Below are 18,305 nucleotides of genomic sequence, written 5' to 3'. Positions count from 1 at the left end.
GCTCACATATACAGCTGCTCTAGCCTCTTCAGAGCACTTACTAGCATTATTTGTCCACCATCTCTTTCAACTAGAAATGTAAGATTCTTAAAAAAAAGAAATTCTGTTCTGTTTACTCTTCATTCCTAACACCTAAAACAGTGAATGGCTCCTGGTAAGTATCCAATTAATATATGCTGAATAAATAGACTGATGATGAATAGAAGTAACTAATGAAATCAGTGAAAGAATATCTGAAGATAACCAAGTATTCTAGAATCTATGTACTGTTAAAGTTTACATCATTTACTTTGTATCTGTTTCTGATTTATGCTTCATCTCCATGATTTCTACCATGAGGAGATCAATAGGATAACCCGGTCTTCTAATAGCCAAAACAGAATCCACCACAGCCTGGAAGAGAAATGAATGAGAACAGTAAATTATTTGGTCTACTAAAAGAAACCACTGGCCCTAGTAATCTATCACCAGACTAAGCAGATAAAGTGTTTCAGGCTCCAAAACACAAGGCAAGGTCAGAAAGTGTCACTCTGTCATGGATACAAATGATAACCAGTGCCAATGGATAGTTTAGAGCCTACAGGGACTTCAGAGATTATCAGGTCCAATCCCCTTATTTTACAGAGAAGGAAACTAAGGTGAGACTTTAAGAAGTTATGGTCTTAAAACAAGATCTAACAGGTAGTAGCAGAGTCAGGACTAGAAATCAAGTCTCTTTAACTGCCAAGCCTACTATACAAACACTACTCAAACTTTTCCACCAAAGGACACCTTAATGGAAAAGAAGGAAATGAAATCTAAGGAAAGAGTTCAAATTTGCTGGCTCTAACAACATGAAATTTTTAAGTCTTATGTTTTACCATGAAACTTTTCTACATCATGCCATAATATATACATGTTTGTTTTTTGTTGTTTTTTAATTTTCATTGGGGTACAGTTGATTTACAGTGTTCTGTTATACATGTTTGTTTCAATGTGAAAATAATGCTTTTCCTCCATAGTAAAGTAAAATTGACACTCCAGAAAGACATGTCTCATTTATTCTGCCAAATATCCCCAGGGATATGCAATTTGAGAAGCACAGCACCACACAGCCTATTGCTTAGCTCAGAAAGTAATATGAAAATAACTGACTACAGAAATTAAGTGCTATAGTATAATCATCCTCAAATAAAATAGAAGCAAAAAAATCTATACCTTAGAAAAGTTTACTGAGGTAACATGATTTTTGGTTTTGATGACTAATGGGGAATAATGACAAACCATTGGAAAATGAGAGCATTAGTGTTTCTATAACTCCAAAAGGGAATGGAGGCCCTAATCAGATAGCTTGAAGATTCTGGGCCACGTGATATATGTACTTTAACAGCAGAAAACACAGCAGAGTCTTTATTTAGACTGCTCAGCAAGAAAATGTCTTAATTTCTTAATCTTAATCTGATTTCCCAAGTAGGTTTTCCTATCGGTAAGAATTGACCAGAAACAACTCAGGTGTTTCAGTATTTATATTTCTCAAGGTAAATTAGTAAGACAGAATTCTGATTTCTATGTCAATGTCTTGTGAATTTGGTTGTTATGAACTCATCATTCCTGATAAACTAATATACTCAAGTTTCAAAAAGTGCAAAGCTGAGGAACAATGATAATATCATCAAACTACAGCTACCTGATAAAAGCCTTCCCAAAATACCCCACTTTGTCCTGATATTATATATATATATATATTCTATCTTTAGAAGTAAACAAGTATACACTTCCCAGATGTGAATATTATCTATCAGATCAATCATGCTCATTAAAGTGGTAACCTTGGGCTTCCCTGGTGGCGCAGTGGTTGAGAGCCCGCCTGCCGACGCAGGGGATATGGGTTTGTGCCCCGGTCTGGGAGGATCCCACACGCCGCGGAGCGGCTGGGCCCGTGAGCCATGGCCGCTGAGCCTGCGCGTCCGGAGCCTGTGCTCCGCAATGCGAGAGGCCACAACAGTGAGAGGCCTGCGTACCGCAAAAAAAAAAAAAAAAAGGTAACCTTAACTACAAGACACACTGCCAAAACAACGTCCCCAACCTCACATAATAATAAATAAATATAAGTATATTTATTATTATTATTTTATATTAAATATAAATAATAAATAAATAATAAATATGGACCTCTAGGTTTAGGAGACCAGTGTGCATCACCCCAACAGCTTCCACAGGGGTTGATCCATAGGCAGCCAAGTCCCTCCCAACTTTCAAGTTAACTTAAAAGAAGGCTTAATATGACACTTTTGAAAAATTACACATACTGTTCTGACCAATCAAATCTACTCTGTAAATAAGCCTATAAATGTCTGTCTTCTGTATTTTGTTGTATGTTCAAAAGAACCACATGCCATAGCTAGCTGATTATCTTATAGGAAAAAGAAAAATACCACCATGTGTTAGGCTGTACTCATTCTGCAAAAGTTTAACCACATACCTCTGTTAACACATAAGCCAGCTGAGGATGAACTTTAGTTTGTAGAGATGTTCTAGCCACATCTAAGAGGATTTCTCTTTTCATCTCTTTTTTAATTTTAACTTGTTCCAAAACTTCAAGTGCCTTTATTTTTGCAACTTCAAATCCTTCAGCTATTATTCTAGGGTGCAGGCCCTAATACATCAACATAAAACTGTAAATTATAAAGTAAGTTATCCAAAGTAAAAGTAACTATCCTTTCCTACTAATAGGTATGTCCAAAAAAATTAATTACCTATATCAATGCCACTAAATATAAGTGTATGTATGTAGTTTGTAATCTTTCAGCGCTTCATATTTCAAACAATCTCAAACTTACAGAAAAACTGTTTACAATTTACAACAGTAGAAAAAAACTACAAAAGTTCTTTTTATGTCTGAAAACTATAACACACTGTTGTGTAGTGCTCTTCTGAATGGGCACAGAAGAGAAGACTCCCTGTAATGTAGAGGAAAAGAACCAGCATTGTTTGGAGAAAAACAACAGATAGGCAGCACCTTCACCAAATGTTCAAAGTTAACATCATAGAACGGGACAAACACACACCATGTGCCTCCAGATACGCTGCATTAAGACCAATACAGCATTTCCATGGCACTCCTGCCAAAAGTTCATAACCTGAGTCTGATAATGAGGAAACAGACACATCCAAACTGAGGGACTTTCTTAAAAAAAAACCAGCCTATTCTCTAAAAGTAGCAATGTCTGCAATGTCATGAAACACAAAAGATGGCTCGAGAACTATTCCAGCTTAAAGAAGACTAAAGGGGTATGACAACTGAATGGGACAAGTGACGAAATTTGAATAAAACCTGCAAATTAGATAAAAGTACTTATCAATGTGCTAATACTAATTTCCTGCTTCGATCACTATACTGTGGTTATATATGAGAATTCCCTGGTTTAAGAAACATACACTGAAATATTTAGATCATCACGTCTGCAACTTATTCTTATACCATTAGAAAAAAATATGTATATTACTATATATATACACATTCCATATATATATATATATTCATGAAAGAGAAATGTTATTCTTTGGAATATTCTTGCAACTTTTCTGTAGGTCTGACATTATAACAAAATTTTTTTTGAAAAAACGCTATTGTTTATTCTGAAAAATAATACATAAACTTATTGAAAGCTGGAACTAGTTCTAATTTATTCCCTTCCTCCATTCCTTTATGTCAGTCCTATAGTAACTTTCAAAAGTTGACATTTATTGAGCATTTGTGCCAGGCACTATTCTAAGGGATTTACGTGTATTATTTTAGTCCTCTCAACACTATGAAGTGGGTGTTTTTATCATTCCTGTTTCACAGATGAGGAAATTTAGGCTTAAAGGCTTAGATCACCAGGCTAATAAGAGCCAGAGCCAGGATTTAAACCCAAAAGGCCTGACGCCAGAGCCTGTGTTATTAACCATCTTCAAAACATTTCCTCAGCCTAGGACCTCACAACTTCTCACCTAGACTACTAGGAAAACCTTCAGTCTTGACTCCCTTAAAACTGTCCCCCAAATATTTAAAATGCCAATCTGACCATATCACTCATTCATATGTCAGTATGAACATTCTTCTTGGTTAGTATATTACATGCCTATTCACTACTGTCCGCATCACTTTAAACTCCACCAACACCAGACTGCTTGTAGCTCTGCACACACACCAGTTTGCTTCTTTTCTCTGTGCCTTTGCTCATGTTTTTCCTTCTGCCTGGAATGCTATTCTCCACACCCCTCACTCTTTCATCAGGTTCACTCCTCACCCCTCACTCTTTCATCAGGCTCACTCCTTCTAATCCTAAAGATTCAGCCCAGGCCTATTTCCTCCAGAAAGTGCTTCCTGACTACCTCAGGCTAGTTTAGGATACCCCTCCATCCTCAGTGTTTCTATCCCATCCTGTGCCTAGCTCTGTCACTGCACTGTCACACAGTTTCATAACTATGTCAGTGTCTGTCGGCATCTCCCCTCCCCTAATTTCTTCCTTCCTAGCCCAACCCTAATTTTGTTTAGGTATCTCTCTTCCTCAGTGCTTCAGAGGAAGCTGACCCTATCCCTAGCTCAAGGGACGGATCCTAATTAGATTAAGTCAATTTCCCAAAAAACTGTCACTGGTTTGGGATGGAATAAAACCAATGTCGGCCCAATCATATAAAGGAAGGACTTTTATTCTATGGCTGGGTGAATGGTTTTCTCTTGCCCTCTCCTGCTGAGTGTTAGTAAGGAGAAGAGGCAGCCCTGATTTCTTCTGACAGTCTTTCATCCAGGATGGGAATAAGCCTATGATGAAACAGCATTACAAGTGGAAGAGCTAAGAGACAGAAAGGATCTAGGTACTTGATGACTGAATGAATTTTTTAATCAACTAACCCTAGAAGCCTGTTTTATTGCTATATTTCCTGTTACGGGAGATAATTTTTTTGTTGTTTAAGTGACTTTTAGTCAAGTTTCCACTGCTTACAGCTAAAAGCATCTTGAGATAAGGTGCAGGTACTGAATTAATAGACAGATCCCAATACTAAATGAAACACAAAGTGATCCTTTTAGCACTTCGAAAGGACAGGTTATGCTTTGCTAAAATGGTCCTTGAAAGAGCAAAAATCCAACTGCTTAATTAGAAAAGACAGATAAGTAACGCAAAGAAAACACTACAAATTGAACAAAGGCATGGAGGTAGAAATGTATGTAATGATTTCAGAGGCCAGTGAATGAAGGAGTCTGGCTAGAGGAGACTGTTTATAAAGGGAAATAAAACTAGAAAAGTAGGTAAATTCACAATGTGGAAAACCTTCATTAATTTTTCTCTAGTTATTTTTTAAAAGGTGCATAATTTGGTTTCAACTTTCTCAGTGATGTTTTCTTTCTTAGGCCATTAGTCATGGGTACATGGCTAATTTTTTAACTTTTATATATATTTCAAATATTTCATTTTTTAAAAAGGTATATAATTTCAATAAAAGGCATTATTTTAACTAAAAATTTCATTATTATTTCCATTTATAATTGTCCAAAAACATCTTGATGAAAATTAACTTTTTCCCTCTAAAATTAAACCATTTTACTAGCAAAAAAATAAATAACTTTTTATTCAAAATAAAGTACCACATGAATGTGCGTTCTATGAAATTCTAATACCTCAGAAATGTAAAGATCAGCTTGTTTTAGTAACTCTCCGATAATTAGGACATTTGAAGTAGTACCATCTCCTGTAATGTCATCCTGGGCTGTTGCTACTTTTGCTATCAAGGAAGCTGTTGGGTGTTGAATTTGTTGAAAAAAGCAAGCAAAAGATTAAAAAAGAGAGAGAATGAGATAAAGAAATAGTCCACCAAAAACAAGATAACCTAAGGGTCAACAGTAAAATTAAGAAATGAAATAAGCTTCATTCTATAAGTTCACAAGTTTTATATTATCATACATAATAAATGTCAAAACAAAAAGTTAAAACCTGAGAACTAATGAGGTTTGAACATTTTATAAAAGAGTCTCTGCTTCGAATGCAATGACATTTCCAAAATAAGATTAAATCCTTCAATCTTGAAGATGAATGTATGTATTAACTTGCAAAGGATTTTTTTCCCATGATTACAAAGAACGTAAGTGCATTGACTTTAAAGAATGTAACTAATTTGGAAGTATCCCTAAGTTATTATTTGCACTACACAAAGATCTGAAAACAGCCAATAGACTTTTTTTTTTCCTAAGGTTTAAACAAACAAGCATATCTCATGACTGCAGTATTTAGCTGAGGGCCTTGGTTTAAGGATATACAAATTGTACTATGTTCTCAGCTAAGGCTAATTAAGGTTTATTAAGTCAGCAACATCAGCTCACCATCTCATGGAGCAGTACATTGCCATCTTTGGTGAGTTTCATGTCTCCTGCACCAGAAACAAGCCTGTTCAGAAAACAGTGGTTATAAACTTCATATAGCAAGAGCCAAACAAGACACTCCCAGTGTTAGCCACTCCACTATCCTTAATATAAGTAACTGGGTGTGGAAAACTTCCATTATACCATGGGGGATACCACAGTAACTACCACAGAATCACTTCTCCCCAGATGGACTGCTATGGTGATTTCATTCCAAACAGCACATTTACAAGTTTAAGGACAAGAGCAGTCCATGAGTTATGAACAGTGGCTTGGTACCTGGAAGAGTACTTGGAAGTCTACAAACCACAAATTTGTGAACTTTCTGCAGGTTTCTTTTTTTGTGAAATGTTACCATTCATTCACTCAACTAATGTTTTCCCTCACCCGTCATGTTTATTAGATCAAGTTCTGTCAATTCTACAACGTAAATGTCTCTTAAATCTACCCACTCCTCTCCATCTCCACTGTCATCATCATCTCTAGTCTGGACTACTTAGCATCTTGATATGTCTGAATTTGAATTTACCCTCCACACTGCATTTATCTTTCTAAAAGGCAATGTGATTCAGTCAGTTCCCTCACCAAAAATCCTTCCATGATTTTCATGTTCTCCATCACCTTCATGATAATATCCAAACTATATAGCAATGACATAAGTTACCTTTCCCAATCTGGGTAATGTCTATTTCTTCTACCTCTTCTATCAAATGAGATCTTGTGGGCAAACCTTGGGGTTCCCTTACTACATCATGTTTGCTTTCGTTTCTGTTGGATTTACACCATTGAGCTTCTCTTGTTCCTGAAGTTACCCTATCTAGAAGTCCTTTACTCCCTTCTCCAACTGGAGAACTCTGATTCGTTTTTCAAGACTGATGAAAAATCCTCTGTTATTGAGAAGCTTTCCCTTCTCCCTTCTGCCATCAGTTATTAGTCCCTTTCCTCAGTATAATGGTATATATATAATTAGCACATTCATCTCTACCAGAACTCCTTAAGAATAGAAACTGTATCTTAGTCATCTCTGTGTTCCCAGCATCCCAGTCAGTACATACTCAGTGCCCTCTTTTACTGTTAATATTAATTACTTTGCTCATTCCTCTGAGACTGTATCTCTCTCCTCTTACACCTCTTTGCCCTCACTAGTCTCCTTCCCTCTCTTCTAAAGAAAATAATAGTCCTTAGTAAATATATGCTGAAAGAGCGTTCAACTTGCCTAGGGACGCATAGGTAAAGCGGTCCTTGAATTTGAACCCAAGCCTGCCAGGTTCCAAAGCCCGTGCCGTCTCCACAACACACTGCCAAGCAAAACCCAAACTCTTAAACAGCAGAGGAGCTAGATGGCTTATGTTTCATATATGACACTAAATGAACTGACTTTCTACTTGCATATGAACCTTACCGAGAAGTTGGAGGGCAGGGAGGAGTCACAGTGAGCCCTTTTTTCGGGTAGCATTTCTCCTCCTCTCCCACCAGACTAGAAATGAGCTCAGGGCAGGAATGAGAACGAGGGAAAGCAGGCCCACAAGTGCGTCCACATCGCTCCCAACTCTTTGTGGAACGTCTGCCTCACAGCGCGCCCCGACACCCAACAAACCCCGACGCCCTAACCGCCGCTCCAACCGCCGTCTCACATTTTCATGGTTCCCTTAGGACCCAAGTTGGTCCGCAGCACATCCTGCAGCCCTCGGGCGGCGCATATATTGACTGCCAAGGCCGCCTGGGCCTGCGCCACCTCAGCCTTGGAGTTTATGGCTTTTACCTCAGCCCTGGCCAGACGGTAGGAAGAACCCCCGCCCCGTAAGGCGGCCTCAGCTGCTATTCTGAGGGAAATCCTGGCGCTACGGCTCACGCTCCTGAGCCTCAGCCAATCCGCGCCCGGACAGGAAGTAACGTCATCAGGCGTCGGCGGGACGGAAGCCAGAATCGCCTCGGGTCGGGTCGCAAAGATGGCGTCTTCTGCCTCCGCTCGGCCTGAGGCGGGGAAACGAGTGGTTAATCAGGACGAACTGCGGCGGTTGATGAAGGAGAAGCAGCGTCTGAGCACCAACCGTAAACGGATAGAATCTCCATTCGCGAAGTACAACCGCTTGGGGCAGCTGAGTTGTGCCCTGTGTAACACCCCGGTTAAGAGCGAGCTCCTGTGGCAGACTCACGTCCTGGGAAAGCAGCACCGAGAGAAAGTGGCCGAGCTGAAAGGCGCGAAGGAAGCCGCCCAGGGACCGTCCGCCAGCGCAGTGCCTCAGTCCGCCAGCACAGTGCCTCAGTCCGCCAAGAGGAAGGCGCCGGACGCAGAGAGCCAAGATGCCAAAAGAGCGAAGGCCTCCCTGGTGTCTCAAGTACAGCCCTCCACTTCCGCTTTGCCCACCAACTTTGACAAAGCCGGAAAGGAGTCCACTAGGGCGACCCTCAGTAAGGCTTCGGGACTCGGTTTACTCCCTGATTATGAAGATGAGGAAGAGGAGGAGGAGAAAGAGGAGGGAGGAGGAGGAGAAGGGAAAAGAGGGGATGTCTGTAAGCATCCGGCCAACGCACAGGGCAAGGAACACTCACTTTCCTCCGCGCGGGAGGCAACCGGTAGTAGGCTGCCAAGCGATTTCTCGGACACAAATCCTCCCAAGGCCCCTTTAATTCCTCATTCAGGGTCAATTGAGAAAGCAGAAATACATGAAAAAGTGGTGGAAAGGAGAGAAAACACCGCGGAAGCATTACCGGAAGGGTTTTTTGACGACCCTGAGATAGATGCGAGGGTACGAAAGGTTGATGCCCCAAAGGATCAGATGGACAAAGAATGGGACGAATTTCAAAAAGCCATGAGACAGGTCAACACTATTTCCGAAGCCATAGTTGCCGAAGAGGATGAGGAGGGACGCTTGGACCGGCAGATTGGGGAGATCGATGAGCAGATAGAGTGTTACCGTCGGGTGGAAAAGCTGCGGAATCGCCAGGATGAGATAAAAAATAAGCTTAAAGAGGTTCTGACCATAAAAGAACTACAGAAAAAGGAAGAGGAGAATGTTGACAGCGATGATGAGGTAGAACTACAGGATTTGTTGTCTCAGGATTGGAGGGTGAAAGGAACTTTGTTATAGGGTTTCAAAGACCCAAGAGTTCTACATCCTCTACGACTGTATAAAAAGTTCCACCTCTCAATACGATATCGTTTACTCCATGCCTAGAGATTTGGTAACTTGACTGGGTTGTCGAGATACAATGAGCCTGTGAAGATACCGCTTTGGAAAATTGGTGTAAAATATTTTTGAGGTAAAGGTGTTTTTGAAGTTTTCGAAGTATTACACTCAAATGCCCACTTTTTCACACACTTATAGATCCAAAGTTTGGGTTGTAAAAGCTGTAAGCTGTAAATATTGTACACATTAAATATATATTTACTTAAAAATTATGTTTTGAAAGTTATAAGTTAATAGAAGTCAGACCAACAGACAAGCTTTTAGATGAAAACCAAGTGTGGCATTTAGAATGTATATGGCTTTTTCTTGTCTGACTCCTAAATCAAACTCAAGAGGGTTGTCGCCGGGAGGGGGGTTGCTTTGTTGTTGTTTTTAAGAACACTACTCATATAAGTCATTCAGGGCTAATCAGATCTCTGTTTCAAAACCGTGTTCCAGGAGAGTATGGTGAAAAATATATGCCAAGTATGACCAACCTCCTTAATCCAAAGTTTCTCTTGATTAAACCAGTGATTCTCGGAGGTGGGTGCACAGGAAGATCTCATACAAAGATTTTTCAAAAGTGTATGTGGATCATCTAGGAAGCTTTTTAAAAAATTCATGTGCTTGTGCCCTACCATTGGAGAGATTCAGTAAATCTGGAGTGAGGCTCAGACACCTGTATTAGTTTTGATGGCTTCCCAGGTTATTCTGTGGGAATGCCCTGGTGGTTCAGTGGTTGGGACTCCGCGCTTCCACTGCAGGTGGCGCGGGTTCTACACCTGGTCGAACTAAGATTCCCGCAAGCCGCGAGGCACGGCCAAAAAAAGAAAGCTTCCCAGGTTATTCTAGTAAGGCCAAAATTGGAGCACCACTGCCCTAAATCCAGAACCTATTTATAATTTTCCAGGCTTTGTTTTTTCTTTAAATGACACATTCCGTAAGTTTACTGTCTACTGCATAAAAGAAATGCTACCTTTTATTTATATCCCATCTAATCTTAAATTTTATTGTTACATATTATAAATTAGGGGTCAGAGTTAACAGGGTCTATCAGTTGTAGGAAGGAGGTATAAGTTGTTTCTCTAGCGGTAACAATTAGCCTGTGCTGATCATCAATAGTTTAAATCAGTCCTTCTCCCTTTGGAGATAGAGGTATTCAAATAGGAAAAAGGAATTAGCAGTGTTCCAGGGATAGAAATGCATACAGCACATTCAAATAAAAGTGAGTAGTAATAATAATACCTAAGACTTTCTTATAAGCCAGGCAGAGTTCTAAGTGTTTTACATAAACTCAATCTAGTTTCCCTAAAGCCCAGGTTTTAAGCCCGGGGATAAGGTATAAAAAAGCCTTGAGTGTTAAACAAAAGAATTCTTCCTGTAGGCAATGTGGGCAAAATGGAAGTTTTTGAGCAGAGTCATATCTGCAAGAAATATTATGGAAGATTATTTCAGTTGCAGTATATAGAACGGAATGAACATGGGTAGGGGGTAGGAAGCTGGGAGAATACTTGGAAACTAGATTTTAAAAGCAAGGCAACTAAGACTGTAATTAGGTATGTATTGAAAGAAAAGTAATAGTATTGAAAGAATTCCACAGGAAGGGCTAACATTGACTAGAAGTGAAGAAAAACAGGAGATACATAGATGGAATTCAGGGGTGTTGGGTTTTTCTAGTGTGGGTGCCTAAAAGAAGTTATCTAACACTTATGGAGCATATTAATTGTCCTGCGGCCTTTGGCAGAAAGGCTTTGCTTTCCCGAGCTGTCCAGTGGATCTGTGATAGCAACTTCAGTTTGATAATAATAAGTTTATCATCTTACTATTTCAGGATGTGAGAAAGTACAAGGGGGGTCTTGAATGGTGTGCCAACTTCTACATGGGCCTAAGAGGCTAGGCTAATGATCTAGAGGAGCACTGAATATTAAAAATATAATTCAAGCCACATACGTATATTAAATTGTCTAGTAGCCACATGAAAAAGTAAAAAGAATGTGACATTAGTTTTATTTTATTTAATCCAATATATCCAAAATATTCCATTAAATTTCAATATGTAATCAATATTTAAGTATTATTAATGAAATATTTTACATTTTGGGGGTTCCTGTAGAAATGTATTTTGAAATCTGGCTGTATCTAATACATCTCAATTTGGACTGGCCGTATTTCAAGTACTCACTAGCCATATGTGACTAACGGCTACCATAAAGGACATCTCAGGTTTAAAGAGAAAGATATTGGAACTTCCCTCATGGTCCAGTGGTTAAGACTCAACGCTCCCAATGCAGGGGGCATGGGTTCGATCCCTGGTCGAGGAACTAAAATCCCACATGCGGCACGACACAGCCAAAAAAATAAAGAGAAAGGTATCCAAGTGGAAAAATACATGATCAGGAGGTAGTGAGCAGCCCAGTTTAACTGGAGCAGAGTGTTTATTCCTGACAACAGTGGGAGTTATCACTGAAAAGGTAGGTTACGAACCGTTGTGGAGGGCCTTGAATGCCATGCTCTAAGGAGTCGGAACTTTCACTAAGAGTTGAGTATCCTTGAGGTTGTTGAGTCCTTTACTGTAACACAGTTAAAGGATGAGCTTAAGGAATGCCAGGCATATAAACCCCCAGTGGGTTTTTAGGAGGACCCAAAAGCTCTCAAAATCTCCCAATGCTCTGTATCCCAGAGCATGAGTGATGGGTCCCTGATCAAAATCAAGTGAATCTTTGTTGTATCTGAGATTGATGTAGATAGCTACACAGGCTGTTGAATCCTTCTTGTTCCTCCATGCCTTAGAGAGCTCCTTTGTACCTCTTAGAGCTGTGGGAAATAGGTTTCGGCATTAGACTGCAAGTACCACCAGTGTTTCCAAATTGTAAGAATTGGTCCCAGGGATTTCTTCCTGTCACTTGTTCTGTTTTTAGAGAACCCCCCCCCCACAATTCAGCCAACATTTACAGGCATACCTCAAAGATATTGCAGGTTCCATTCCAGACCACCACAATAAAGTGAATATTGCAATAAAGCAAGCCACACAAATTTTTTGGTTTCCCAGTGCATAAAAAACTTATGTTTACACTATATTTTAGTCTATTAAGTGTGTAATAGCATTATGTCTTGAAAAAAGTACATACCTTAATTTAAAAATTCTTGTATAGAAAATGCTTACCATCATCTGAGCCTTCAGTGATCATAGTAGTAACATCAAAGATCACTGATCATAGATGACCATAACAAATATGATAATAGGGGGAAAGTTTGAAATATTGTGAGAATTATCAAAATGTGACAGAGACACGAAGTGAGCAAATGCTGTTGGAAAAATGGCACCAATAGAGTAGCTCAACGCAGAGTTGCCACAAACCTTCAGTTTGTAAAAACAAATGTAGCACTATGAAGTGCAATAAAATGAGGTATGCCTATGTGTTAGAATTATTGTAAATACTACAAAAAGTAATTATGTAAATACTACCTCTCACCCAAATACAGTTCCCCTAACTTGGAGGAAAAAAAAAAATGCTGATCTCATAACTAGCCTTCAGATGTTCATTTGTCCAGTGCCTTACAATTTACAAAATGCTTTCACATAGATCTCATTTAATGATGGAAGTAATGACTACTTTTTACACACCAGGGAACAAAATAAGATGCTATGGAATTAAAATTGCAGGGAAAAGAGTATAACTTAGACTTAACACTTTTAATGTAACACTCACTAGATTAGTATGGAGTAATGGAAAGAACAAGGGAATTGGCACGAGAAAAGACAGGTTCAAGTTCCCACTCTACTTTTTTTTTTAATGAAGTATAGTTGATTTACAATATTGTGTTAATTTCTGCTGTACAGCAAAGTGATTCAGTTATATACTTTTTCATATTATTTTCCATTATGGTTTATCACAGGATATTTAATATAGTTCCCCCTACTCTACTTTTTAATGTCTAGTGATCTTGGGCAAGCCGCCTCTCTGAAACTTAAGTTTGCTCTACTATAAAATGATGATGATACCCCACAGGGTGTAGTGAGAGTCTAATAATACATGCATGTGAAAGGGGTTTATAAACTGAAGTTTATAAATAAAGCAATAAAAGTGTTTCTGCTAGTGGAATCTGGTCTAACTCTGCCCCATGCTACTACTAACTTGCTAGCTTGATCTTAGGCTAATAATTTAATGCCCCTTAATTCCATCTTTAGAATGAGGGAATTAGAGCAGATGATTTTTCTTTTTTTTTTTTGAGATTTCTTTTAACTCCAAATAATTTTGCCATGAGACAAGTGGCGTCTCACCTTTTAAAGATTTTAAAAGTCATTCAGTTGACTATCTGGAGACAGAGATGGCCAAAGTATTGTTACTTTTACTTGCACGATTTGCCCAGGATAGTCCCAGTTGTCTTGGTTTAATTATGAATGGTGTCCCGTTTCACTCTCAACACTGTTCCTTTTTGGAGATACATATATAGGTATATACTCACCTACCTAAAAGTTTGATATGAGGAAAAACCACTTCTAATGAATGGAAGGTCTTAATGGAAATAGTATGTTTCCTGTTAATGATGCACCCATTGGCTAGCTACTTGGCTGGATGTTGTGTTAGGGGATTTGAGTCAATACATATGTGGGTAGGAATTATGGCCAGATAGATGACCTTAGGTTGGTTTGTTGTCTTTTTTTTTTTTTTTTTTTTGCTGTGTTGGGTCTTCGTTGCTGCTCACGGGCTTCTCACTGCTGTGGCTTCTCTTGTTGCAGAGCACGGGCTCTCGGTGAGCGGGTTCAGTAGTTGTGGCTCGCAGGCTCTAGAGCACAGGCTCAGTAGTTGTGGAGTACGGGCTTGGTTGCTCCGCAGCATGTGGGATCTTCCCGGACAAGGGCTCGAACCCATGTGTCCTGCATTGGCAGGCAGATTCTTAACCTCTGCACCACCAGGGAAGTCCCCCCTTAGGTTGCTTTTTAATACTGAGAGTCTAGTAGCCTGTACAATACCAGGAATTTAGATGCTTTAAATTTGAACAGGAAAAAAAAATTCCTGTAACCCTGTGTTCTATTTTCTATCTGCATTTCCTCCCTCAGCGACCTCATTCATTCCCATGGGTTTAAATATCACCCATACTGCAGCAAATGAATGGACCTAGAGATTATCATACTAAGTGAAGTAAGTCAGACAGAGAAAGACAAATATTATCATACTAAGTGAAGTAAGTCAGATAGAAAGACAAATATCATGATATCGCTTATATGTGGAATCTTAATAATACAAATGAACTTATTTACAAAACAAATAGAGCCACAGATGTAGAAAACAAACATGTTTATGGGGGGGAGCGGGGGGGGGGGAAGGGATAAATCAGGAGATTGGGATTGACAAAGACACACTACTATCTATAAATTAGATAACTAATAAGTTATCTAACTGTATAGCACAGGGAACTCTACTCAATACTCTGCAATGACCTATATGGGAAAAGAATCTAAAAAAGAGTGGATAGGTGTATATGTATAACTGATTCACTTTGCTGTACAGCAGAAACTAACACAACATTGTGAATCGACTGTACTCCAATAAGGGACTTCCCTGGTGATCTAGTGGGTAAGACTTCACACTTCCAATGCAGGGGGCCTGGGTTCGATCCCTTGTCAGCGAACTAGATCCTGCATGCAGGCCGCAACTAGGAGTCCGCATGCCTCAACGAAGATCCCATGTGCCGCAACTAAGACCCAGTGCAGCATAAATAAATAAATAATAAGTAAATATTTTAAAAACTATACTCCAATAAAATTTTTTTAATAAAATTAATATCACCCATATACTGATAACTCCTGATTTATATCCCCAGCCTTAACCTTTCTCCCGGGAGGTATCCTTCATTCCCTTTTCTTATCCAAATCTAATGCATTAGTTAAGTCCTGGCAACTCTACCTCTAAAATATGCCCAGAATCTGTCTACTTCTTTCTGTCTCTACTGGTCCTAACCACCAACATTCTCTGCATTAATTGTTGCCTGTCCCCATCCCAGCCACGAAGTAATCACAGTTATCTTTTAAAAATGTATATCAGGTCACTCTGTCACTTAAAACCCTTCATTATATGCTTCCATCACACTTAGGGAAAAAAAGAATCCAGTCCCTATCAAGCCTACCTGATGCTCTGTGGTTACTAATTCAAATATCTACTATTTATGAACTGCTGACCATGAGCCCCATTAAAGGAGGATGGGAGGGGACAGGTGAGCATAACTGCTGTATGTTGAAATCAAATGTTATCATTCAGGAGTAGTGGCCTGGCCTGGCCAAGTTTTTTTAATTTTCAAGAGAAATTGCAAGTCAGGGTCATTTATGTTTTTAGTGAAATCTCAGAAACACCATGTGAGCTAAATGTGATCCAGGGGACCCCACTTTGTGAACTACTTTCTAACGTCATGTGCTACACTCTCCCCTTTTATTCTCTATGTCCCAGGTCTCACCGGCTAGCCTCCTATTCCTCAAGCATGCCATTTCAGGACCTGTGCCTTGCAGTTCCCTCTGCTTGGGACCTGACCTCAAATAGCATGGTAGTCGTCTCATCATTCAGTTCTCAGCCCTAATGTCCCTTTCTCAGATTACATAAACAGCCATCCCCCCACCTCCTGTCATTATATCACATTTTTCCTGTGAATTCAGTAAACTTACCACTATCTTAAGTTAGCTTGTTTATTGGTACATAAATTTTGTGTCTCCACATCAGAATGTAAACTCCACAAGGGCAGGGAGCTCGTCTGTCTTGTTCACAACCTAAAATAATGCCAGGGGGGACTTCCCTGGTGGTGCAGTGGGTAAGACTCCACGCTCCCAATGCAGGGGGCCTGGATTCAATCCCTGGTCAGGGAACTAGATCCCACATGGATGCCACAACTAAGAGTTTGCATGCCACAACTAAGGAGCCTGTGAGCCGCAACTAAGACCTGGCGCAACCAAATAAATAAATACTTAAAAAAAAAAAAAAGCATAATCCTGGACTGGATCCTGGATCAAAAAAAATAAAATAATGCCAGACACATAATAGGGCTCGATAAATATCTACTGAATGAATAATACCCACAAGGCAGCAAGTTCCTTGGCAAAGTTATCAAAAGACCAAACTGACTCATGGAAATTGGAACCAAAACAGAAGTCAGTTCAGCAGCTTAAAGGAAGGGATAAGAAATCTGCCTTGTGTCTCTCTTCTCTGGCATATGAAGCCCTTATCTATGCTGAGAGTAGCAGCGCAAGGAGGTATACACAATAGCCTCTATAGTGTAATGGGCCACCTCCGCATTTAGCAGCTAATACGAATTCTTCCTGGCACCAAGCAAGCAAGAGGGATGTCCATATGTCAGTGGGAGCTGATGGGGAGCCCTGATTGCCTAGAGGCCTCTCAAGTGGAGAAAAGGAGGAATAAAGTGATTCAATAGCAGAGTAAGATCAAAGAGTCAGCAAGTACACATTGCTTCCCAGCTGCTCTCAGCTCTCAGCCCCCTTCTCTGCCATCACCGTCTCATTCGGCTCACTCCTGTCCCTTGGCAGTCAAAGCTATTTCTGAGTGAGTCTTTGCACTCAGCCATCATCCTTCGTTGAAAGCACTCCCAGTCTCAGAGGAGGAATGGAGTTCCACCTGGCTCCACCTCCATTTTGCTACAGCATTTGGGGGGCTTCAAACACACTGGGGAGCCAGCAGTCACCTTTAGGGGAGTTCAGAGGACCATGCTGGTTGGGTGGTTAGTGGTGGTGGTTATTGTTTTCATTGTGTGTAAGTATTGTTTGCTTGTTGTCCTGCCAAATGTGGTTATAAGAGAGTATCAAACCAGGTTGTCAGGTTATTATTAATAGTAGTTACCATTCACTGGATTCCTACCATGTGTCTGGCATTTTGCTAGGGCTTGACATACCCATCTCTAATCCTTCCAACAACCCTGTACGGTATATACTATCTTCATTTTACAGATGTGAAACTGATGCTCAGAAGTGAAGGAACTTTCCCACAAAGTCCCTACTATTACCCTGCATCATTATTATTTAACATTGCCTTATATTTGCATAGTGAGAGTATTATTTACTCACCAACCTTCAGATCAGTTTTCTTCAAGTCTCAACACCCCCCAACTATTGTCACCTCCATTTTAGATGTAAAATGATTTGTCCAAGGTCACTCAGCAAGTTAATTGCTGAAGTAAGAGTAGGTGTAACTTGATTCCCAGTCCAATGTTCTCTATTTAATAATGAAATATGGGAAATGGGAGAGGATCCCCGAAAATAGCAAGAATTGAGATTAGGGAAGTTTACCATCGAGGTTAAGGGAACTTGGTGCTGTTCAAAGACCTTGGCTGGGCTGGGAAACCAAATATTTTGAAGTTTGTTATCACATTCTCTCCACACCGCCCTGCCTTAACCCCATTTCACCAGCAATAAATTTTACTCCTTAGTGGTCTCTGGTCAGAGCAAGAAGGATGACTTCAGTTCCCAGATATTCCAACTGGGAAACAACAGATACACCATTCCCAGTGGTCCACCACTTTTTAACCAAGTGACCTTGGATTAAGTTACTTCACCCTTACTTTCCCCAACTACAAAACAGGGGGAATAACAGCTTCTATTTTCTGGGACTACTGAAAGGATTAGTTGAATAACTGAAGACATGGCCCTTACCTTCAAGAAAACTGCAATCTGGTTTTATTGTAAACAGTATAAGAAATCCAGCAGTTATTGTGGAATCTAAAAAAAATGTACATGGGACTTCTCTGGTGGCGCAGTG

The 18,305-nt window shown here is 39.8% G+C and overlaps 2 protein-coding genes across 2 annotated transcripts in view; one reads left to right on the top strand and one right to left on the bottom strand.

Moving 5' to 3' along the window:
- The window catches only part of CCT6B (chaperonin containing TCP1 subunit 6B), an 82,804-nt gene extending 74,658 nt beyond the window's left edge, over nucleotides 1-8,146 (bottom strand). The window contains exons 1-3 of the mRNA XM_049701817.1: nucleotides 8,014-8,146; nucleotides 6,341-6,404; nucleotides 2,462-2,635 (exon numbers count right to left, since the gene is read on the bottom strand). Coding sequence (XP_049557774.1) covers nucleotides 2,462-2,635; nucleotides 6,341-6,404; nucleotides 8,014-8,021 — 246 coding nt within the window. The 5' untranslated portion in view covers nucleotides 8,022-8,146. The remainder of the gene's footprint in view (nucleotides 1-2,461; nucleotides 2,636-6,340; nucleotides 6,405-8,013) is intronic.
- Nucleotides 8,147-8,297: 151 nt separating this feature from the next.
- ZNF830 (zinc finger protein 830) lies at nucleotides 8,298-16,520 on the top strand. Its single transcript, XM_004271684.3, has one exon. It carries the CDS (start codon nucleotides 8,329-8,331, stop codon nucleotides 9,469-9,471), a length of 1,143 nt encoding a protein of 380 aa, XP_004271732.1. The 5' UTR covers nucleotides 8,298-8,328; the 3' UTR covers nucleotides 9,472-16,520.
- Nucleotides 16,521-18,305: the final 1,785 nt, after the last annotated feature.

This window comes from Orcinus orca, chromosome 19, assembly GCF_937001465.1.
Source record: "Orcinus orca chromosome 19, mOrcOrc1.1, whole genome shotgun sequence".
NCBI lineage: Eukaryota > Metazoa > Chordata > Mammalia > Artiodactyla > Delphinidae > Orcinus > Orcinus orca.
Note: the sequence above shows the minus strand (reverse complement) of the source record. Positions and strands in the feature narration are given on the sequence as shown.

Bases quoted from the DNA above. Each gene is read 5' to 3' on its own strand.
- ZNF830 (XM_004271684.3), top strand. From the start codon at position 8,329: ATGGCGTCTTCTGCCTCCGCTCGGCCTGAGGCGGGGAAACGAGTGGTT.